Source organism: Anolis carolinensis, chromosome 1, assembly GCF_035594765.1.
Source record: "Anolis carolinensis isolate JA03-04 chromosome 1, rAnoCar3.1.pri, whole genome shotgun sequence".
Lineage (NCBI taxonomy): Eukaryota > Metazoa > Chordata > Lepidosauria > Squamata > Dactyloidae > Anolis > Anolis carolinensis.
In genome coordinates, this window is record NC_085841.1 from 180260833 (window position 1) to 180275446 (window position 14614).

Below are 14614 nucleotides of genomic sequence, written 5' to 3' on the forward strand. Positions count from 1 at the left end.
CACCATTAGACTGCTCTCAGGGAACAACAGAGATAGAGTTCTTGTTCATCCAGCTGAAAAAAAAATTGACGCATTGAAAATATAATGTACTGGAAGCATGGGTTTGCAATTTCTTTTTCCCACATTCTCGGGGGGGGGGGGGTCCAAATTTATTCTGTGGTATGCTTTATAAAGTTGCAGGAACACAAACAGCATGACAAACTTGTAGCTCTCCTTTCTGAGCCTATATTCATATTTTTAAAAGAATGAGTGAAGGCAAGGAAAACTGTGAAACAAAGATTCAGTTGTTTAGTAAAGGCCGATGATGATATATTCCCCTCCAGCGTGAAATGACTCATAACTTATTAGAGACAACAATGAGTTATGTATGCTGTGCTGGTTAAAGGGAAATCAGACATCCCACGCTGAAACTGCAAATGTTTGTTGCATTATTTTTCATCCAGGTTTTCTTCCAGCATTACATTTAAAAAAAAAAAATCCACCCAGTCTATGTAGAAAAATGCTTCTCAGGGTGCATTTACATTGTCAAATTAATGCAGCTTCACACCACTTTAACTTCCATGGCATCCTGGGATTTGTAGATTGGTGAGGCACCACCACTCTTTGGCAGGGAAGGCTCAAAACTTTATAAAACTACAATTGCTATAATTCTACAATGTTTAACCATGGCAGTTAAAAGTGGTGTTAAACTCCATTAATTCTGCCGTGTAGATGTACCTTCCATCTAGCTAATGTTATCAACTGGCACTCCCCCCCCCCCCCAAAAAAAATGTCAGGAATCAGGACTACATTTATTGCCACTGGATACAATTGTTTCTTTTTCCTGGAAACTTGATAAGTATAACCACTTGTAGTAGCACTGATGTAAAGTACACAGAAGAATGTGTTATTACTAGCGTAGGGCCCGGTATTTGTTTCATATGTCTAATTTGTACTTTTGTACTGTACCGTTTATTTGTATTGCACAGTATGGCAGATCACTCCCCACACGGATGAAGCAGTGAAACGAAAGTGAAAGGAGCACAAATCTATTTGCTTTGCTGCTATTCGTTCCTCTGCCTGCCGCGCTTGTTGCCTCTTTCCTGCCTCAGTGCCTGCCTTGCAGCCTGCTTATTCTTTAACCTCAGGTCTGCTCCGCAGGCAGATCAAGAGGATGACCTCTCAAAATCAATGGTGCCTTAAGCCCTTGCCTTTAAGCTTAGGTCTCCTCCACAGGCAAATTGAGAGGAAGACCTCTCAGAATCAGTGGTGCCTTAAGCCCCTGCCTTTAAGCTCAGGTTTCCTCTGCAGACCGAGCGTAAAACATCTTGGAATCATTGGTATCTTAAGCCCTTAGGCTAGAGGGCAGGACCAGCGGGGAAAGAGGGAATGGTTTTAAGGAGATTTTATTTATAGAAAGAAAAAAATCCCTAAAATTCAGGGGAGGACCAAAACCTTGTAAGAGTTGGAGGGCTAAAAGTGATAGATATGCCCTCCACGTATGGTGATTTTCACCCTTCTAGCACTAAAACCAAGCAGAAGGGGAGTCTGGGCAGCCCGTCCATTGCCACCAATGGGACAAATGCATTTGTATATTTGGATGGTGAAATGAAAAAGCTCATTCGGATGGGTGTCAGTTTCAGAAGCGGTGAATGGACATGGAAACGGGGCAATACGAATTGAATGAACAGAAATGGGTAGTGATTATACAAATGCACAAGACTAGTTATTACTGTATTTCAGTTCCACTGTATTTCAGAAGCATAGCAGTCCATGTTAATTTCCCAGCTTATCCATCAGGTTCAAACTGACCTAGATCAGTTACTAGACGGTATGTGAAAGTGCTAGTCACAGCAAACAATTATGTAATATGATCTAACACCAAGTACAGAGGTCAAAAGTACAGTAGAGTCTCACTTATCCAACATAAACAAGCCGGCAGAACGTTGGATAAATGAATATGTTGGATAATAAGGAGAGATTAAGGAAAAGCCTATTAAACATCAAATTAGGTTATGATTTTACAAATTAAGCGCCAAAAACATCATGTTATACAACAAATTTGACAGAAAAAGTAGTTCAATATGCAGTAATGCTATGTAGAATTACTGTATTTATGAATGTAGCACCAAAATATCACGATACATTGAAAACATTGACTACAAAGGATAATTCAGAACGTTGGATAAGCGAGTGTTGGATAAGTGAGACCCTACTATATTGAAGAATATTATATCCTGTACAAAATAATATAATCTTGTATAATTCTTAGTCACACAAGGACCAGCAAGTGTTAAATGCTTATTATATCCACACATTTCCTCATTTTGCTTCCACTTTCTCCCTGGAAGTTAAGCATTGACCTCATGCACTTCATTGATCTGTAATTCCATCCAATTAATATATTGCCCATCTAGCAACCACTGTGCTTGACCATCTTGCATTAATTAACTTAGATCACTAAGCAAATAAACTTGCTTACTGTTCTGGCATCCCAAAGAGAGAGGGTCTTGTCTGCAGAGCTGGTGAGGATGATATTGGAGAAAGGAAGAAACTCGATGCTGTTTACTGAATCCTTATGACCACGCAAGGTGTATCTGCACCTCTCACTGTAAAAAAAAACAAAACAAAAAAATTGACAGATATCCTAAGCAACGGATCTTTTGGATTAAATTAGAAACATAAAAGGCAGAAAAGGATGCATCCACATTGTAGAATGAATTTGGTTTGACATCACTATAATTGTCACTATTCAGTGCTATAGAATAATGGGAGTTGTAGTTTTACATGGTCTTCAGCCTTCTCTACCAAAAAGTGATGGTGCCTTACTACTCCCAAGATGTAGTGTCAAACTGCATTAATTCTATAGTATCCCCATAGTGTACAATAGTTTAACAAGCTATGACTTGAGGTCTTAAATGAGTGAGCAACAATACATATATTTCCAATATTTATACTATGATTTCCTATAGAAATAATCAAGTTGTCTAATTATGGCAGTTTCACTGAATTGAGAAAATGAGTTCCATTGCTTCACTTGTGTACTACTTCCTTTGTTTTATGTACTTAGCAATTTATTTACACATATTCTACATTTGCAAATAAAATAAATGAATGTAACAGAAAGGAATGAAGTCTCTCTGGGATACCTGAGAGGAGACATGATAGCCATGTACAAATATGTGAAGGGAAGTCATAGGGAGGAGGGAGCAAGCTTGTTTTCTGCTGCCCTGCAGACTAGGACACGGAACAATGGCTTCAAACTACAGGAAAGGAGATTCCATCTGAACATTAGGAAGAACTTCCTCACTGTGAGGGCTGTTCGACAGTGGAACTCTCTCCCCCGGGCTGTGGTGGAGGCTCCTTCCTTGGAGGCTTTTAAGCAGAGGCTGGATGGCCATCTGTCGGGGGTGCTTTGAATGCGATTTCCTGCTTCTTGGCAGGGGGTTGGACTGGATGGCCCATGAGGTCCCTTCCAACTCTACTATTCTATGATTCTATGATTCTACCTTAGAAACATCACAGTTTATTATACCTATAGCTTTTCTGCTAACTGCAATCAACCTGTTCAATGTTTCAAATTGCACAGAAATGTGTAAAAATGTTATGACTTGTTTCTTTCTTTATCAAATGCTTATTTTATTTTGCTTCCAAGAATGTTGCTCAAGGAAGCAACATTAAGACAAGTCCTTGTGGATCAGACCAAGGGTCTAAAGACAGATCGATAGATAAGTCTCACTCTGGTTCATATCAGTTTTATATGTTGTTAGTCCACTCTTTCCCATGTTTTACCCATAATGGCCAGCTAGGAATGGTGGCATTTGTAATATGGCTATGACCAATCCCTTTTCTTTGTGCTGATGAGAGTAGAAAGGAGCAATAGATGGCCCTTCTCAGTAGTGGCCTCTCAGCTATGGAACTCCCTCCCCAGTGACATTCGATCAGCCCCTTCCCTTTTAGCCTTTAGGAAGAAAGTTAAAACATGGCTATGGGACCAAGCTTTTGGAGAAAAACTGCAGTGCAATACATGAACAATGAATTTGTGCAATGATAATTTGGAATGGCCCTGGACGATGACTTTGAATGATGCGATTTTAATAATTGCTGTAATGGTTTTTATTGTTTTAATTTCTTTGTTTTAATGTGTTTTTACCAATTGTATGTTTTTAAGGCATTGAATTGTTGCTGGTATGTAAATCCGCTCTGAGTCTCCCTCATAGTTGAGAAGGGCGGGGTACAAATATGGTGAATAAATATGTAAATAAATCACAGTCATATCACAAATGCCACCATTCCCAGCTGGCCATTATGGGTGATTCTGCTGACATGAGAGAAGGGTGCGCCTGCAACTAGTTCCCTGGGCCTCCCATTCTGATGTTACTGAAGGTGCCCATGTGGCAAGGATGAAGGAGAGATCAGTTGGTTGCATGGATGCCTCTGTAAATGTCATAATGGGGAGGGAGGATCCATGTAGTCAGGAAGATGTAGGAGGATTGCCCTCTTTATGTTAGTCACATAGGTACCCCATCCTGATGTCAGAAGAGATGCCTGCAATGGTCATGAGTTCGCATGGAGCTCCATGGACCAAAAGGAACCGGCACTGGTGACACAGAGAAGTTAATATGCATAAATCTCAGAGAAGTACCTGTCATGTAAACAATGGTACCAAATTGGACCCAGAACTGCTTTGGAGAATATTTACACTGGGCTAGATTGCCCCTCTATTCCTCCCCCTCTTTTCCCCTTATATTTTGGAAGCACCAGACACAATGTAAAGAGCAGCAGTGGTCACGACTGAAGCTGTCGCCCTCCTTTCACCTAGCAGATTTATGTCCCTGAGTTAACAAGATCCCAGAGAAGAAGATGGCAGCTGGAATAAGAAAATGGCAGTTGGCAACTGCCTCGGTTGGCACTTTATAGCACATTAAATAATATGTTTTTAGAAAGCGGATTGAAGAGAACTGTGCTGCTAGCCCTGTGGAGATGTACAGTGTTTGGCAAGTTGACCCATACTGTTTTCTTAAATAATTATCATATCACACTTCAACAGAAATGAGGTGGGGAAGCAGGCCAGCTAGGCTGAGGATATATTCCTATTGGGTAGGAGAAAAACATATTGATTTATACGAGACAGCTCCCAATAGAGAAATTGAAAGCCACATCTTCTGGGAAAGAGACAGCTCAAGAAAGGGATATATATTATGAGTAACTCAGCTATGATGAAGGGAATTGCAGACAGACAGGCTGCAAGACCAGACTCGTGAGAGATTAATTAGGTGTCAGGGGAAAGAGGCCCATTCAGAATCCCTTAGCAAGGTGAAAATGGACTGAAAGTGATGGACCACAACAGCGATAGGAAGGAAGGAAATGATTTGTGTATTTCTATCAGGAATATAAATACTTGGGCCTGTTTCTGTTCTCTCACTCTCTGCAGCTTCTATATCAAAGTGATCAGCAAGCTCCCTTCACTCTCTCCCAATTTAATTTGCCATTCTGGTAACTCACTGACTGATATTGTTCTGAACCTTTGACTGCTACATAAAACAAACTCATCTTCCTCCAGCTGAGACATAATTTAAATGAAAGTGTGCAGTCATACTCAGAGCAACTGCAGAAAATGAAGGCAAAAGCTTGGCGATGCTCTACAAAAGAATAACAGAAGATTTGAAGCATATCTCTATCATCCTCATGTTCTCACTGCCCTTCCCTCCTGCTGCATTTCCTCTTGGATGGAAGAACAATTCTGTAGCAAATGGGCAAAATTCTGACCCTAGAAATGTGTAATTACATGGTCATTCTTTGATGCTAAACCAAATAAAACTTCTAACACTCCATAATGATCTAAAATGACAAGATCTGGAACTTGTACTGTCTGTGAACCTTGAATGTCCCTTCATAATTATATTACAATAAACAATGAATGTAGTATTTTTTACGGTGTTATTTGTTGGGACTCCTTGCAAGATTTTTGGCAGACTATTATTTGCTTTGTAAGAGATTTTTTCCCCATGCCTCATTCAGCTGCACACAACCAGAAAGAAATGATAAAACAACCTTCTTATATTTTAATGTGTCTCATACAGACATATATTTTGTATCAAATTATTAACTTGACATTTTTTTTAAAAAAATGACTTTCTATTATCTGTGCCCCAGGAACACGCAAGTCTGAATTATTTGATTTATAATTAGGATTTAACATGAGGAGGACATGAGATTTAACTGCGTGAGCCCGCAATCCTGTTAACCTTTTTGCTATTAGAAACACTGAACGAGACTTTAGCCAATTGTTGAAATGAAGGATTAGAATGGTAATGTTTTACACTGTTTGAATAAGTTAGGGAAGCATATTGTTTGTGTTCTTTTTTCCTTACATCTTCTAGTGAACATATACACAAACAGAAATAAGCAGCATGATGTAAAAAGGGTTCTGCTGAAGTATTTAAAAGTTGTAAATATCAGAAAATGTTGAGTTGCCCTTATTTTATACTCAAATCAATGTGGAAAGGTTATGAAGTCAAAGCACATTAAATTTGTCATTGTGGGGCACACCTATAATAACCATTTAGATCAGTGGGGGGTTGAATCGGTCCACAGGCAGCTACAAAACACATGGGGGCTGATCCACATTAACCCAGAGAAGGCTACTTCATGCAACTGTAGCCTGGGTTACAATAAGTCGGGGGGGGGGGGGGGAGTAAACCAAGTCCTGGCATCTCCTGCCCATTCCCGAGTGTCACTGCTGGCTTCAGAATGGAGATGGTGACACACATGATGCTTGATGGCCATTCTCCTTCTTCCACCTTGTGCAATTTGCACCAGCAGCTGGGAGAAGGGAGTTTTCCTTCTTCTTCCTCCTATCCTCCTTCCTGATCATGCAACAAGGAAGGAGGATAAAGAAATCCTCAGAATCAGGTATGTCATGGTGTTGCTGCTGTAGCTGACAGTGACACTTGGGGTGGGTCCATGCTGCTGCCAAGGTAGCTTTGGGAGATTCTGTTCAGCTGCAAAGTGGAACAGATCCAGTGTCTCATTAATTTGACTGGAACTAAGGGTATATCTATCTACACTGTAGAATTAATTCAGTTTGACACCACTTGGCCATGGCTCAATGCAGTACAATGGATAGTACTGAACTTGACTAAAGAGAACAGGGTCTAAGACATCACTAAGATATGAAGCATGGTCTTCATCTTCTGCCAGACTCCTTTGGCTTAAATCTGTGTTTTAGGGTGAACATGTCAATAAGAATTAGCCCTTTTGAGCTTGTGTACACAATCCGAAAACTCCAAGCTCAGCGTGAATGGAAATAAAACATCATAAAATACAAACATTGTGATAAAACACATCAAAATAACACACACACACACACACATATATATATCTGAGTACATTGAAACTCCATTGGGCGAGGATTCAGGAGTCCAATGGTCAGGTGTTCTAGAAAGGACCTAATGAATTATAAAAGGACTAGGTGAGGGCTAGTGCAAACAACAGTGGGTTAGGTACAGAAGAGATTACTATCTGGCAATTAAGGACTGGGCTTATGGGTTAATCCTTCTTGAAAGCTTGTTGGAACATCCAAGTTTTCAGTTCCTTACAAAAAAGGGCAGTGTGGGGCTTGCCAAATCTCTCTGGGGAGTTCCAAAGTTGGGGGGGGGGGCACAACCAAGAAGGCCCTCTCCCTCGTCCCCACCAACTGTACTTGAGAAGGTGGCGGAAGCAAGAGGAGAGCCTCCCCAGCCGATCTTAGAACACACACAGTTAATAGGGGGAGACATGATCTCGAAGATTGTCAGGGCCTGAACCATTTAGGGCTTTGTAGATCATAACCTGCACCTTGAATTAAACCCGGAGACTTATTGGTAGCCAGTGGAGCTGTTTTAATAAGGGCGCCATATTACACCATCTGTACTAGCTGGCCACGGAGCTCCGTGGGAGAACCTGACATTTGCAGGGGCCTCTGCAGGCATTTCCCTATGATACCAGCAAAGCTATTCCCAATGGCTTCAGCCTCAGATGAGCTTCTCCCTGGCAAATTTCAGGGCTGCTCCAGGTCAGATTAACACCAGGCTAACCTGCCCAGTCTTTAGATGTGCTCAAAGATTACTCATTTTCCCTTTCATTCACTTTGTCATAGAGCGGTTGTGGATGGATAAAAGTTATTTTAGGCCTGTCATCATAAGTACAGAGCAGCTACCTTGAATGGGTAATAAAACAACTCAAGATACAGTATATTAATTTCCATACTGTAGTTAAATACATGCTTCACTTTCTTTTGCTGTATAGTCAACACAAAAGTATCTCTTCCATTAATATTCCAAAGGGACTTGTTGTCATGGTGTCATAGATCAAGGCTGTTAATGCAGATGAGGACTCATAAATGTAGCTAATGGTGAACATAACAAATTGTGAAAATAAGGAAACTCACAAATGGGTTACATTAATGCCTAAAGCTCCTCTAACCATTTTTTTAAAAAGGATCAGACTTGATTATTTTTAAAACTGTGCCAGTTTGATATGGAACAATATTTGCTAGAAATACAACCATGAATGTGTTAAACAAAACTTAAGTATTACCTTGGTTAGCTGTCATTTATTTTCTTTCCAGATCTTTTTAGTAAACAGGAATTGACAAGTAGTCTATCCAAAATGTAAAATAACCTTTGACCCACTCATATTATGCAATTATAGCACTCTTATCCCACTAACTCTTAGTGTTCATTCTTATGAAATGATGGAATTTGTAGCTCCCTCCTGAACTGGTAATCCTAGGATTCTATAAAACTAAAGCAGAGCCCCTGGTGGCGCAATGGGTTAAACCCTTGTGCCAGCAGGACTTCTGACCAAAAGGTTGGCGGATCAAATCCTGGGAGCAGGGTGAGCTCCCATTTGTCAGCTCTAGTTCCCCATGCAGGGACATGAGGGAAGCCTCCCACAGGATGGTAAAACATAAAACATCCGAGCATCAGATGGGTAATGTCCTTGCAGACCGCCAATTCTCTCACTCCAGAAGTGATTTGCAGTTTCTCAAGTCGATCCTGACACACACACACACACAAAATAGAACTAAACCAAAGCAGTTAAAGTGGGATCATAGTGTTATGATTCTGTAGTGTGAATAAGTTCCTGGTCTGAAACAAAAATTTACCTAGCATGCTTTGAATATATATGATGATTTTTTTTTCTCCTTATAAGTACACAGAATGGTATTTGATTTGCCCAGTTGACATCAATTGTCCTTGAAACCACATGTTACTCATACGGTGTTAAATAATTCCTAAAGAGAGATTTTAAGGACTCTGGAAAATAAACATATCTATAGTTTACAGTCAACCAAGAACAAATTCGCCTTTGTCTCCATTCCATGCAACAGACTCTTAACACTGGCAGTGAAAAGAAAATCCCATTAGGAATGTGAGTTGTTTTACCACATTCTAGGGCAGGGTTCCCTGAATTAAGTCTTGTGGGTCCTCCAAGACCATTTACCCAACTCCCACCCTAAATGTTAGACTTAGGATCACTCTAAATCTGAAATGACTTGAAGGCAAACAACAATACTAATTAATTTGATTCTATGTCAGCTCAAAGCAGGCACATACTTCCCATTGAAATCCTGGTAAGTTTATGTTGGTTAACATAAATATTAACATTTTAAATATTGTATTGTTCTTTCATGTTTTGCACTACAAATAAGTAGTGTACAATGTGCATAGGAATTTGGTCATTTTTTTCCAAACTATAGTTTGCCCCCCCAGCTGAACTTAAAATGTTTGAAAACCCCTGCTCTAGGTCAACAAGGCTTAGTTGAAAAGTCCTTCAACAGAAATCCAAAAGAGAAAAATGGTTTGGGGACTTAGGAAGAACAACTGGTAGAAGAGGGGTCACCACTGTTGTCCCCCCACACCTGTTTTCTGAGGCAATTGCTTCGGTTTGCTTAATGGTAAAGGTGGCCCTCCTACAGTTCATGAATTTGACCTAACTTAATAAACCAACAGACATTGACATCCTACTACACAGTCTCCTAAACTACAGCATGGATTCCCCAGCTCTAGTAGAACTGTTCACACAGATTACAATATGAACCAGTAATTGAGTTGCTTCTGTGGAGGAAACTTCACTGGAGCAAACAAGAAGCCCTTGAAGGAAAAGAGAGTCTTTGGTGCATGGAAGAAAGCAGAGGCACAAAGCAGCTGGTAAGCATGGAGGAATATATGAAGAGAAGATGGGGCTAGGGAAAAATCCTTGGTAAGGAAAGAAGCCAAAGGCAGCTGAGGGAAAGTTGTTAAGTCTGGAGGAATTGTGGAAGCAGAGATGTTTGGTCAGGAAGGGAAAGAAAGCAGATATGGAAATTGCTGTGACAATGACCTCTATGTGAGAAAGAGAAACTTACCATAATAATGTGAGTTGTGAAATTGCTTCAAAACATTATTTTAGAAACAGCTGGGGAAATATTAAACTCTAGCTCTAAGTAGGGGTGGTCTGCATGAGAATTCATGTTTTCTTTTGAGATGTACAAAATAAAAACAATAAGTTACACCTCAGAGATATTTTGTGCTTCATGAAGATGGAAGCCAAGCATTTCAAGTTTCCCCCTCGGTCTCATGCTGTGACAGAACCCCACACTTGAAGGACTGCTACCTGTGGTTTTTATATACCCATATCTGGCAAAATAAATCCTCTTTAGGAATGTGCTAGGTTTTCCAGGCAATTCTATGATATACTTCTGCCAGAAGTTGGCATACAGTTACCCTGGAGTACCTATCTAATTCCTATAGAAGTATCTTCTCTAGGACTTCTAGGTAAACTATGATAATTTCTAGCTGAAGTCATTGATTTCAATAGGGTTTGCTATTAACCCACATTTTGTATTTCTATGGTAAGTTCAAGAATAGTTCCGCTGTGGATATGGTGGTTGTATTGTAAATTATGTGTTAAAAGAACAGATCTTTCTGCATCATAATTCACTTTCATGGCCACTGTGGTTACATCATGTCAACCATAGCTGTATATTAAAATATCTCTCCCCCCCCCAAAAAAAAATTGGTTGTGTTCAAGCCACTGCTGTTTATGTTGCAACAAATGTATCATGGAAAAAAAATGTTAAGGCTCAGGATACAACAAATAAAAATATGTCTACAGTAAATTTCTGAAGGGGCTGATTCAGGTCTTAGTTTTCATTTTCTGGCTTCAGTGTTGTTTCTTAAATTCCTATTTTTCCTTTTTAAGCAGAAGAAGGCAGTATAAAAAACAATAACATAGCAAAAGTTTAAACACACATATTAATGTATTTATGCTATGTCTTTATTTTCAAATGTATAAAATTTGTATACAGTTTTCTGAATGTCAAAACAATTATGTAAAACAATCTACAAATATGATTCCATGAAATCCATCTTCTTGTTTATAAAAGATTGGAAGTCAACATCATTTACTCACATGAGGCAAAATCTTAAGGAAACCAATGAAAGCTCTTCAGCATTTCTTCAATAGTTTGCAGCCCTATGTGATCATGTTAATCCAATACTTCACCTTTTATCTCGATTTGCTATCCCAAAAGAGTTTGAAACTGCAAAATGATGAATGAGTTGCTATAAGAGCTATAAGAGTTTAGAACTGCTGACCTCAGCAGGAAGTGTCTTATAGAGTTTCAAAAGTAGTGGCAGCCAGCTGGAACTCCTTGGAGGGCATTTTTGACATATTGAAGATGTATGGATCAACCTATGTTCTTCTAATCTACTCTTCACTTAATAATAAAATAGAATATCTAAATTATTTAAATGTATAGGTATTTGCATCCAGTAAGAAATGCTAATACCTCATTTTGATAGGGTTTCCATCATAATCCCATGATGATTGTGATGTATGATAGCTGCAGATCAGTTCCTGATGAACCAGAAAAGTATTTGGAAATGTAAAAACATTTGGATCACTTAATTCATGTAAGGTCCTCCACAAACACAATACTGCCACCACCCAAGTGAAGACTTTCATACGGGAACAATTTCTTCCTAGATTTTATGTGTTTCATCCACATCGGACATCTCAGTGCTTCTTACTCTCTCCATTGTGTGAAATTTGCATGGTCTCAACCACTGCAAACAGAGCAGAATTGATCAGCATCTGAACATACTGAAGGGGGTTGGGGGACCGACTCAACATGATGGAAGTTGTAGTTTACCCTGCATCAAGATAGAGCACTGTGACCCCCACCGGCAATAGACCGGAACCAAACTTGGCATACAGAACCCCCATGACTAACTGAATCTACTGGAGGGGTTTGAAGGGACTGACCCACCATGCTCTCCTGCAACCAGAGAGCACAGTGGATCCCACCAATGACGCATCTGAAGCAAACTTGTCACACATGCCAAACAAGATAAACTTTACCTACTGATGGAGTGTGAGGGGATTAATCTGCATGATGTGAGTTGTAGTTCACCCACAACCTTATGCATTTTCTTAATGGGACCATTCATAAAATTTAAAAAATGACATTTTTTAATATCCTGAGCCTCTCAGCGTACTCAAGTTAGTCTAAAATAAAAGTAAATACTATTTGTCTTGAATTGGCATGATATCCAACATTCGTGTTAATGACACATTCTTACATCAGTGGAACGAACTCTTTCATTCCTTGATGACATTGACTACTTTCTTCAGCCTTTGGAAAAAGATAAACATGCTTGACGAAGAAAGCGAATGGGTATACTGCCCAATGTATAAGAATAATGATTCCATTCAGAGGGATGAAATGAAACATATGAAAGAGCCATTGCATTTGGAAAAGGGGCAATTGAACTGATGCTGTTTTTCAGCAATTAGTAGCCATTCCATTCTCCAGTCATGAAGTGGTGCTATCTGCCCTACACTTCTGATGATCATATTCTAAAGTTGACAATAGTGTTAAACATCAGAGATCCTGCACATACATGCTTAGATTGTATTATTTACAATTTAGAGTGGGCTTGGAGAAGGTTGTTTGAAGGTTAGGTCTGACACTTAAGCCACAGTTGAGTATCCCTGATTGTGACTTAAGGTAAGAGTGACATTATCTACTTCTTAGAAACCCAGGGTGACAAATGCTGCCCTTTTCTTCTTTTTTTCAACCAGTGCATTCTGGACACTGGATATTTGGTTGCCATAGCAGCTGTATGTGGGATTCCAGCCTTACATTTTGGTTTAAGATAAACAGACTTTGGATGGACAGGTTGCTTACCTGTAACCGTGTTTCTTCGAGTGTACTCTGTGAATTCACACTAATGGAGAAGGCTGCGCCTGCGCAGGCTCCAACGGATACTCTTCCAAGCTAAAGTTTGAAATTTGGCGGTAACCCCGCCCCTCTTCCCGGAGGGTATAAAGGGCGCCCTCCGCGCCCGCTCTCCAGTTCCTACGCCGCAAAGGCAGCGAGAAAGGGAGAGGTTTGCATGTGGGGAAGGAAGGGCGGGATTGTGTGAATTCACAGAGTACACTCGAAGAAACACGGTTACAGGTAAGCAACCTGTCCTTTTTCTTCGTGTACTCTGTGAATGCACACTAATGGAGACTAGCAAGCTGAGGTGTAGGTAGGTGGGATAGCAAACCCGATAACCAGTCTAGTGTCCAAACAACACATTTATTGAGCACAAGGTTCAAAACAAGGAAGTGCAACGGTCAAAGAAGCGATGCAATCGCATATAGTGCAAAAAAACCGATCCTTGATGTTAGGATCCAGAACATAATCACAACATTGTAAGTGAGCAATAGTCTGTAAGAAATACAGAGGTAGGCATAAACTCAGTCTCTGAAAACAGAGGGAGAAGTATTTAAACAAAAAATACATTTCAGTGCAGTGGGTAAGTACAGTACAGAAGCACTACATTAAAGAATCTCTGAGCACATCTATTACAAACGGGGTGGATGACAACGGTCAGCCTGTAAGAAGGATAAACCCGAAAACTGGTTTTGAGTAAGGCAACAACCTTAGGTAAGGCAGGAGGAAAGGACGGACCTGGCAAAGGCCGAGTCCTTGAGGTTCTTTGAGTCCATCCTGTAGTGTGAAACAAAGGTGGATGGAGTGGACCAGATAGCCGCTCGACAGATGGAGTCGAGAGGGACGCCCCTCAGGAAGGCCGTAGAGGTGGAAAGGCCCCTCGTAGATCTAGGGCGGATCGAAGAGGGGGGTTGGCGTTTGGCCAGCTGATAAGCGAGCTCGATGGTCTGAGCAATCCAGTGTGAGAGTCTTTGGGAAGAAAGTGGTTCGCCCAGTTTATGGGTAGCGTAAGCCACAAACAGTCTAGGTGACTTACGTATGTCCTTAGTCCTGTCCTTGTAGAAAAGGAGGGCTCTCCTGACATCGAGGAGATGGAGTTTCCGTTCCAGAGAAAAAGAAGGATTAGGGAAGAAAGCAGGAAGTATTATGTCCTGGTTCAGGTGAAAAGCAGAGACCACCTTAGGTAGGAAGGTGATGTCCGGGCGAAGGACAGCCCTGTCGTGGTGGAAACGGAGATAGGGTTCGTCCACCCGGAGAGCAGCCAATTCCGAAGGCCTGCGCGCAGAGGTGATAGCGATAAGGAAGGCAGTCTTCCAAGAGAGAAGGTGAAGGTCTGCAGAGGCCATAGGTTCGAAGGGAGCTGAAGCTAGTTGAGAAAGGACG

General features: G+C 40.6%; 1 protein-coding gene across 1 annotated transcript in view; it reads right to left on the reverse strand.

Annotated features, from left to right (window-relative positions):
- The window catches only part of spag16 (sperm associated antigen 16), a 583704-nt gene that overhangs the window by 248828 nt on the left and 320262 nt on the right, over nt 1–14614 (reverse strand). Inside the window, exon 13 of the mRNA XM_062961030.1 lies at nt 2462–2588. Coding sequence (XP_062817100.1) covers nt 2462–2588 — 127 coding nt within the window. The remainder of the gene's footprint in view (nt 1–2461; nt 2589–14614) is intronic.